Source organism: Microchirus variegatus, assembly GCF_963457635.1.
Source record: "Microchirus variegatus genome assembly, chromosome: 18".
Taxonomy (NCBI): Eukaryota; Metazoa; Chordata; class Actinopteri; order Pleuronectiformes; family Soleidae; genus Microchirus; species Microchirus variegatus.
Window position 1 is genome coordinate 15,152,814 of NC_139819.1, and position 10,455 is coordinate 15,163,268.

Below are 10,455 nucleotides of genomic sequence, written 5' to 3' on the forward strand. Positions count from 1 at the left end.
AAAATATAGATTGTGGTCATTTTTTAAAGATTAAATTAAATGTTTATTCTTAAAAAAAATGTTTTTCTACAAATATTATGAACATAGGGTAGCTGAGCAAGGCAGCTGAATTACTTGGCCTTGTATCAGTACAAAGAGGAATATTTATAATTTTACAGCGCAAATTTGGCCAATGGAAGTTTGAAACCCTGCAAAATGAGGAGACACCAACTTAATATGGCGAAGGTTGGAAAACCAAATGTTTTTCCTTTGATAAAAAAAGAATGTTTTGTGACAAAGAGGCCCGATTTTTAGCAAGGAACATAATGAATGAATGAATGTACTGTATACATGAGGGCAAGGGTCTACAGTTGTAGAGGTTAGGTAAGGTGGGGAACCATTACTTTAATGTAAATAATCTGAATTATGAAGCTGCTCTGCTGTTACACAAAAACATGTGCTGTATATAGTCAAATAAAGACCTTAGGTGTATACATTTCCTGTTTATACATATATAATATAAAGATATATAGTGTGTAAGTAATAATAGTAATAATATTAAGTAAAACATATACCTTATGAAGAAAAGTAATGACACAAATTTCATTTAACATAAATGATAAAACATTTACATAAACATTATGTACAAAAAATAAAATTAAAAAATTTCAACAATCTTTTGGAGCAGCCTGTCCAAAATTACCTTACATGCACTATATGTTTTAAATATCTTTTAAATCTTTTTTTTTTTTTTTTAACTTCAATAAAGCTTTTTTTTTTTTTTTTTTTTAAACAACTCTTTTGTTTCGACAATAAGCAGTGAAGAGAGTGGGATATGTTGGGCTATCAGGGATAGCCCAACATATCAGGTGTTATCAGGTGTTTCCTTCACAACATCTGATGAATGAAACTGAATTGGGAGAGAAATGTTTCTATTTCCAGCATTGAGAATATTTGGCACCTGATGACAAGCCTTTTTTTTTAACATTTAATAACCAAGTTTGACCATCTAGACTCTAGAGTTATATATTATACCAGAGGTGGATAAAAGTACTAAAATATTGTACTCAAGTAAAAGTACCAATACTTTGATGAAATATTACTCAAGTAGAAGTAAAACGTAGTTTATTTGAAATGTACTTTAAGTAAAAGTTACTTAGTAAGAGGGTAGTAGAAATATGACAAGGTACCAGAAATCCGAAAACTATTTTGGAGCTCACGCGCCCGACCCGACACAGGATCTTACATCACTTTTGGCGCGCGCCCTCTATGTTCACACGCCAGTGCTGGTGCTAATCACATCATCATTGGTCTGGTTCTGGTGTATATTTTCCCCCTGTAGGTCTTCATTGTGCTGAATTTTTATTTTTACTCAGTAACGGATAGGATTTATAAAGTAACTAAGTACAATACTTGAGTCAATACGTACTCAAGTAAAATACAAAATACACAAAAAAAAGTATTCAATACAGTAACTGTATTGAAATGTATTTCGTTACTTTCCACCTCTACATTATACAATTAATTTGTCGCTTCCCACACACAATCACACACTCTCAGAGTAATTCATAACATACGGCACGTCAGACAACAGTGACTTCATTTTGACTTGTCAGAATTTCATTGTGACTAGTTTGAATTGTAGCTGTAGATATCACTTGTCCCATTCATGTGTATGGGGTTTGTCATTGAATTGTGTGAATTTGTCAACTCGAATTGTGACTAGTCAAAATGACTTTGTAGATGTCTGAAAGTGGAATCAGAGATATCTATACTCAACAAAAATATAAACGCACAAACTTGAAATGGTGAACAGAAATAGAATGTCATGACATTTGCTCAGATTCTTGATGCATTTGTTTATGGAATGATTTGTTTTGCTCAAACCCAGTAGTCCAGTGTCACTTGGCCACTCCTATTGACTACAATCTCAGATTGAGTATTTCAACTCACCAGAGTCATGGAGCATGGCAGAGTGGTGGTCAATATGCGTGACCAGTACACAGACACTCCTTATGGTCTGGTTAATAAAAGGGCACACCAAAATGTGGACTTTTGTCACTTGTCAATATGCCACAGATGTCACAAATCATGAGGGAGCGTACCATTGGCATGCTGAGTGCTGGGTTGAGCGTTACAGCTGTGGCAACACAACTGAATGTGCATCATTCCACGATCATTCCAGGCCACGATCGACAACCTGGTGATGTCCATGCGTCGCCGGTGCAGCGCTCTGCGTGAGGCTAATGGTGGACACACACGTTATTGAAGTTTGTGAACTTGGATCATCGAACCCCCATTGTGTTCTTCCTGCCATTACTCCAGGACTTTTGTTTTGAAATTGATCCTAATGCTCGCAAATTAAAGCCACTTTATTGATAAAGTTGTACTGTTATTTTTGGATAGTTACTCTGTTTTGTCACATGACAATAACTGCAAGTTATTCTTCGTTGCGTTTATATTTTTGTTGAGTGTACAATTCAAGTTGTGAATACATATAATGACAAACCCTAGGCACATGAATGGCAAAAGTGATGTCATTCTGACTAGTAAAAACTGAATTACAGATACCTGTAACTGTAGTTTAGACCAGTAAGAATGACGACACAGATATCGGTAGTGAATGTCCCATCTACCGATCGAAAGTTAAAACCGCTTGCCATAACAGTCATAGTTCAGTAAGGGCTCTGCTGTTGGCAGTTCTGCATATACATATACTTATTTTATTCCAGCAGTGGTCATTTTACAACAGGATGGATGCACTTTCCTGCAGTGTCCTTTAATAATAATTTAATACTATGATTTAATGAATGCTGCTCACAGACAGAGATGTTAGAAAACAAAACCTCAGTCTCATTAAACACATTAAATGTGATTGTGAAACACAGATCACTGGAGATCTGCAGGTTTGCAGCTCTGCAGCAGCCACGTGAAGAACCAGTTTTCCACTGATCCACTTCACTTTCTGGTTTTTCTGCTCCTTCTTCTCTTCAACGGCCCTGAACACAATTTGCATAATTGGCGTGAAACTCTTTTTCTTCTTCTTCTTCTTCTTCACGGAGGTTCTTCCGGTTTGAAGGGCCAATCAGAGCCATCCTCCTGCTCAAGCGGAATATGATTCCAGGAAAAAAGAAAAACCCGCGGGGTGTTTTCTGCAGCCAATCAGGGCACAAGCTGGCGAACACGTTCACCTGGACCAATCCGCGCATCAGCTGACTGAACGTTACCTTTTAAGGACAACGCTCTAACCCTGCCATTGCGAATAAAACAGGCTGCTGTTTAGGTAGTGACGCCGCATTTACCAAACACAGCTGGCGCAGTGATCACCCGAGACTTCATCCAGAGACACACCTCAGACTCACCTGCACAGGTAAGAACACGCTGCTCTCCTGGTTTAAACCGGATTTTTCTTTAAACTTTATTATATTATCTGTGCTGTACTTTTAATCAACTTATTTTACTTTCCGAATGTGTTGTGTTGTTTTGGTTTAGTTGATAATGAAAAATGACCAAAGTTCCAGGAAATGAAGTGTGTCAGTGTGGGGGAGGAAGAAACTGGGAAAAGTGACTCTGTGCATGGGCAACACACATCATAATAATAATAATAATAATAATAATAATAATAATGATAAACTAACAAATGACTTATTTTTATTTTTAACTTCTTTAATCCAATGAACACTAAGTTTGAAAGTTCCCCCACCCAACAAACTGGCCTTTCTTTCTAACCTTTCCATATTTGACTACAGCTTGAGTTACTGTTAGTTACTGGCAACTCCTCACTGTATAATCTGCTATAATTCTGCATAACCGGAAGTGAGTTATACACTACAAAATAAAGGCTCTTGACTCAATCATAATTGAACACACCCGTAGCTGATGTTGAACAGTTTCGTAGGACGTGATAAAAGCTTTCTCCCTTAAATTTTTGGATCGCGTAATACTTGGAAAAGTTTTTATAACGAAGTTTGCGAGCGAGTCATTCAATGTAGAAAAATGACAAAAGGCCTTTTTTAAAGCGTCCTTGTGTGCGTCTATAGTTTGAATGGGTCTTACAGCCTTGGTGTGTTCCTGAGTCGCATCCTGTTGTAAGAGTAAATTGTTTCTTTGGGTTGGGTCCTGGGCCTGGGAAACTCTCTGACGTTTGATTGCATGGATGGTGTGTGAACGTTGTAATGCGGATGCAGTTTAAGGCTAAGTCTTCGTCCCTGTTGCATCATAGAAGCCTTGATGCATCCTGACTAAACTGGTTTTTGACAATGGCTTGAGGCAGTTGACTAGACTTGTTGGGTTGGAGGACTCGAGCTGGAGGGCGGTGACTAAAATAATTGATGTGGAGTTGATTCAACAGTGTAAAAAGATTTTGGCCTACACTTTAGGTATGATGTGAATATTATAATAATAATAATAATAATAATAATATATATATTTTTAAACATTTACATGACATTACCTGAAGGATGTATAAATGTAACAGGCAATATAGAATACTATAATTCTGCTTTAAAACACTTATGTCTTTCATTTCAGTAGAAAAGCGATCACTTCACAACAATCAACATTATGAGTTATTGCTGTGTATTTTTCTGTCTGCTTAAAGTTTGTCCCCATAATGTTAAACATTTTTTTTTTTAATTACATTTTAGAAATGGAAGACGACGTAGCTGCCCTGGTTGTTGACAATGGCTCCGGCATGTGCAAGGCTGGATTTGCCGGTGACGATGCCCCCCGTGCGGTGTTCCCATCCATTGTCGGCCGTCCTAGACACCAGGTAACGACCTGAATCACCATTCAGTGTGTCGGCACTGTTGAAACTGTCTGTACAGAGGCAGTAATGTTGTTTGTGTGTGTGTGCAGGGTGTGATGGTGGGAATGGGACAGAAGGACAGCTACGTGGGAGATGAGGCCCAGAGCAAGAGAGGCATCCTGACCCTGAAGTACCCCATTGAGCACGGCATTGTCACAAACTGGGACGACATGGAGAAGGTGAGGACATGGCTGTGATGCTCTTCAGGGGAGAGAGCTTTTTTTTTTTTTTTTTTTTTTTTTTGTCATACTGGGAAAATCCGCTCAGGAACTGATTGAACTGAGAAGGAAGCATTTTGAGATTTTAAATGAGTGACCCACAAGTAAGCCTTGTGCCTGACACCCAATTTTTTAAAACGGTTTGTAATCCTACATCTGGTATATTTGGAGAAAGCTTAGGTCCTCTTTGATCCTAGACCATCATCAGTTAATCTTAAAACACTGCAAATGTGCTTATGTAACACAAACACTCGCAGCCACATGGCAACGAGTTTCCACGTCACTCGTTCGTTTACATCAACCTTTCCAAGCCTATTGTATGTCTGCTACTGAATCATGCACCAACAAAATGGCAGCCACAAGTAACCCACAGTGTTGAAATTGAGTTAATGGCCAGAGAAAAGCTTGGTATGTGAACACTGTTTGGAGCTGCTTCTGTTACAAGGAAATGCATGTTCTAAAGTTTACGTTTAGACTTGCTAAAGTCCAGTTGCTCCTTTTTTTTTTTTTGTGGTATGTTCTTTAATCAGACTTCCTATCTCACAGATCTGGCATCACACCTTCTACAACGAACTCAGAGTTGCTCCTGAGGAGCATCCGGTCCTGCTGACTGAAGCTCCACTAAACCCCAAAGCCAACAGAGAGAAGATGACTCAGGTGAGCAAGATTGCGATCTCCATCGTCACTGGAACAAATGAAGTGAAACGTGTTTTAAATGTTCTTTTGCACCAGAGACATTTTTTCTTAAATTTGGTTATTGTATCTGAAGTAAAGATATTGAAGATTGTCAATGTTTGGGTTGTGAGAATGAGCAGCGTTTAGTTTGGTCTTTGTGGCACATTTATGACCTGTAACTTGTCTTTGTTTTAGATCATGTTCGAGACCTTCAACTGTCCTGCCATGTATGTGGCCATCCAGGCGGTTCTGTCTCTGTATGCTTCTGGTCGTACCACAGGTGAGAAATCGACCAGAGATGCAAACATTTCTCAAACTGTTGGGTTTTCCTTTTTTGTAAATTTGTTTTATTTGTTTTGTAGGTATTGTGATGGACTCTGGCGATGGTGTCAGCCATACTGTGCCCATCTATGAGGGTTATGCTCTGCCTCATGCCATCATCCGTCTGGACTTGGCTGGCAGAGATCTGACTGACTACATGATGAAGATCCTCACCGAGCGTGGCTACAGCTTCACCACCACCGGTATTGCAGCTTTACAACCGTATGACTTCAGATTTGTTTGTTTCAATGCGTTTTCTAATACTTTCTTCCCTGAACTCCAGCCGAGCGTGAGATCGTGCGTGACATCAAGGAGAAACTCAGCTACGTGGCTCTGGACTTTGAGCAGGAGATGCAGACAGCAGCTTCCTCCTCCTCCCTGGAGAAGAGCTACGAGCTCCCAGACGGACAGGTCATCACCATTGGCAATGAGAGATTCCGCTGCCCTGAGACGCTCTTCCAGCCATCATTCATCGGTTTGTGAACTTGCATAAGGTTTTCTTTTGCTCAAGACATTTTCTGATGGGTGATGTCACTTTACCGTTACTGAATTTGTGCATATTTGCGTGGCTCATGTACGACACATGCTTTGTCTGTTCAGGAATGGAGTCTGCTGGCGTTCACGAGACGACCTATAACAGCATCATGAAGTGTGACGTGGACATCCGTAAGGACCTGTATGCCAACACTGTGCTGTCCGGCGGTACGACCATGTTCCCTGGCATTGCTGACCGTATGCAGAAGGAGATCAGTGCCCTGGCACCACCTACCATGAAAATCAAGGTATGTTTTTGATTAGGATTTCACCACTTTTCCTCATTTCCGTACAAGACCTTGCAATGTTCACTGTGACAATTGCATGTGCTGATGGGCACGGTCTCATGGTTTCTTGCACAAAAGTGGAAGGAGATTCTTTTACTTACTTATTTCCTCCTTTCCCATCAGATCATTGCTCCCCCAGAGAGGAAGTACTCCGTCTGGATCGGCGGGTCTATCCTGGCCTCCCTCTCCACCTTCCAGCAGATGTGGATCAGCAAACAGGAGTATGACGAGTCTGGCCCCTCCATCGTCCACCGCAAGTGCTTCTAGACATAGGGAGTTTAAAGGCTCATGTTTAACATGCTCTTCAAGTATTCCTCTCCCTGGAAATGTCTCCCGATTAACCTTGCATGAATGGACAAAAAAAGTGAAAAGCCAGTTTTGAGAATATCCAGCAACTGATTAGGTGTTTCAGCTTGGTTGTTAAAGGCACTACTCTGCTCTGTCTGACCCCTGTCACTGTGACATCTACAATAAAATGCCAATATATGATTGTTTACAGCTTCTGGTGTTGTCTGTCAGATTTAATGGGATTTACTGTACATGCATTTTATGTTTTCTGATGACTGTGCAAGGGAAGTTAATAATAGATGATGGGCTTATTATTAGAAGGTATCTTTTGTTAACTGAATTGTGACAGGGAAAACCTTGTTTTAAACTGAAATAGCTCTGTTTAATTGTCTCCAAAGATGTCTGTAATCAAGTGAAACTAGGACTCGTGTATCATGGTGCCCTGCAAATTCAATATTGCTCTGTTGTACATAACTTTAATGGGGACTTTAAATGTTACATTCGCTCTCTATACATACATGTATGTAGATAGAGCAGTATGCTGTCAGCTATGTGCTTTCAGTATGGAGACGACAGGTTAAAATCTGTTCAACATTCCAGTAAGGATTCTAATTGACCACTAACATCTGCCTGAAGACATGGGAGAGAAAACGGATGGGTGAGGTAAGAGGATTCCTTTGGATACTAGATTTCTGATAGGTATTTTGTTTGCAGAGCTGTTACCATACCACACAAGGGATGCTGTTGCACAGAAAAACAGGACTAGTGTCAATAGTACTCAGTGTTATCGGCACTCTCTGGCTTACTGCATTACATGTTTGCAAAGCCAGGCTGAGAAGCAGATATTTAAAGCTAGGTCTGACTCTGTACTTTTAAAGGGACACTGTAGTATTTATGAGTTTATGACCCAAAATCCACTTTTGTATACATATGTGCTCCTGCGTTGTCTAGTCGCTGTATAATGTTCTTTGTTTCATTTTCGTAGTGTTTCAAAAAGCGGGCCGCTTCTGCATTGCCACGCCATGTTTCTACGGGAGCCTGTATAGACAAACACGAGAGAACAAATCAAGCGTCACTTTACTCGTAGCGGAAGTCCCGCCTCCACTCGCTCCGCTTCGTCTGCTACGGCCGCGGTAGCTCGCCCTCTCCCTCGCCTCACGAACCTCATCTGCTGAGGTCGACATTTGACCGGCTGCGGATACCGTAGCGCTCAGGGAAGGGAGGGGGTGAGCAGAGGAGCAGTTTGTTGTAAATTTCAGCCTCTCCTCTAGATGGCACTATAAACTACTTCACCTTTAAAGTAATGCAGGGCAACATTTGTACCTTAACAAAACATCATTTGACCGTTCTATGGACTGGAGATGTGATTAATGATCCCTCTATAGTTTGCACGATGTCAGGATGTTATTAAAGTTCACAAAAACGGAAAAGTACAAATAAAGAATAAACAAAAAATCCAGTGTTGGCTATAATATACACAAGTATTCAAAATGGCATCAGTCAAAACTTTCTTAATGTTCAGTCCATTTTACCAATGTGGAATTTACCTAAAAATAAAAATGTGTACAAAGAAAATCTTATCCTCCTCTTTCATTGTCAGCACATGACCAGTTTTCCTGAAAATATACTGTATTCCCAGTGATAATGACACAAACAGCTGGTGATGTCCCCTGAGCTTTAGAAAGTAAAGCTCTGCCATTCAATGATCAATCCCTCATCAACCACTTTTTTTTTTTGATCTATTACATTCTTAGATGAACATAAGATCGGTCTTAGGAGGAGATATGAACATGTGATTGAAGGAACTGATGGAACAGGAAGTAGAACCCTCCTGAACGTGATATTCACTGAGCTCTACATCACAAAGGGATGGAGTGAAGAGGTCAATGCTCAACATGAGGTTTTTGCAGGCCTTGTTCAGACAGAAAGACAGAGTTACTGTAGGACCTGTTCAGACAAGAAGACAGGTACTGCAGAGCTTATTGAGAAATTTACAGGGTTATTCAAGCAGGTTTAGCAAAAAAAAAACCTCTCACTCAATGTCTTCCTTAAAGAAGCCATGGAGAAATCACTTCAAGGTGAAAATGAGAGATGAACGACTAATCAGTGCATCAGGAGATCCAAAGAGTTCATGAACACAGAGGACACAAAGTCTCTGAGATCCACTGCTCAGCTCTGCCTACATGCTGCAGATGTCTCAGGACGTTCTGGATGAGTTGAACCTGAGTAAGTACAACACGTCAGAGGAGGGAAAACACAGACTGATTGGAGCTGTGAGGAACTGCAGGATGGCTGAGTAAGTTCAGACATCATCAATAACATCATCAATTAGTGATGATTAATGGTTTGGTTAATATATATATATTATGTATATATTACATTCTTCTCATTCTTCTCAATTTGTGTGTCAGCTGTGTTGTTTTTCTGGAGATGTTTTAAATGATGAAAGTGAAGATTTGTCAGCTGGTTGTGATTCTTGCATTGAAATGAATGAAACAATAACCCATCCCACCATAGAAAACTACCTGAGCTCGAACAAGCTGCAGGATTCCGGAGTGAAGCTCCTGTGTTCTGCACTGAGAGTCCACATTGTAGACTGGAGACTCTGTGGTGAGTTCACTGACTGAAGTTGCTGTTTTTTTTTTTTTTTAAACTTTCATTTCATTAAAATGAACAAATAAACATTTATTCAGTGATGAATAAAATAAACTCCTTCTGTTTGTTGAGGTTCAACTCAGTGACACAAACAGACACTCACACATTTAACACTGTCCATATATTAATAGTTTCAGCTGCTTTTTAAAAATTGTATTGGGTCAAATGTTAAAAATTTGCTTTTTCTGTTTTAAGCACCAATAAATGCATTGTAAGAGAAAAACTTATTATTATTATTATTCAGCCTTCTCTAAAATTCAAACAACCTAACAACTAAGAGCTGCTGAAACTGACAAATCACAAAGGCCTCTGTGTTACCCTGGCACCCATCATTTGTCTACAGTGTGCCTAGTTATATCTTTGTTGTACATAACCCAACTGGGCCAAAGGACCGATATCTCAACTATGCAGTCCTCTCCAAGGTCGTCTCTAAGTATCAGCAGAGAAAGTCTCCAGACATCTTGACTTGATGTCTCTCCCCTCTCCCTCTTTTCTCCAAAACCCATTAAATACCATAACTCTGGGATTCACAGGCAGACTGACACAGGATGCCCAAATATTAACTAATCTACTTGTTCATGTTAACCACAGTATAAAACCACTGGAATGATGAGTCATTAAGCAAATGGTTGTGTGTGATTGGATGTTTGTGTGCATGGTCGCACCCATGTGTGTGAATGAGTGTGTGAGG

General features: G+C 39.9%; 1 protein-coding gene across 1 annotated transcript; it reads left to right on the forward strand.

The window, feature by feature from the left end:
- The first annotated feature begins 3,282 nt into the window (after positions 1-3,282).
- LOC310940084 (actin, non-muscle 6.2) lies at positions 3,283-7,297 on the forward strand. Its single transcript, XM_083905006.1, has 9 exons — positions 3,283-3,349; positions 4,626-4,750; positions 4,837-4,965; positions 5,551-5,661; positions 5,875-5,959; positions 6,042-6,203; positions 6,284-6,475; positions 6,601-6,782; positions 6,945-7,297. The coding sequence occupies exons 2-9, from the start codon at positions 4,628-4,630 to the stop codon at positions 7,086-7,088; spliced, it is 1,128 nt and encodes a 375-aa protein (XP_083761132.1). The 5' UTR covers positions 3,283-3,349; positions 4,626-4,627; the 3' UTR covers positions 7,089-7,297.
- Positions 7,298-10,455: the final 3,158 nt, after the last annotated feature.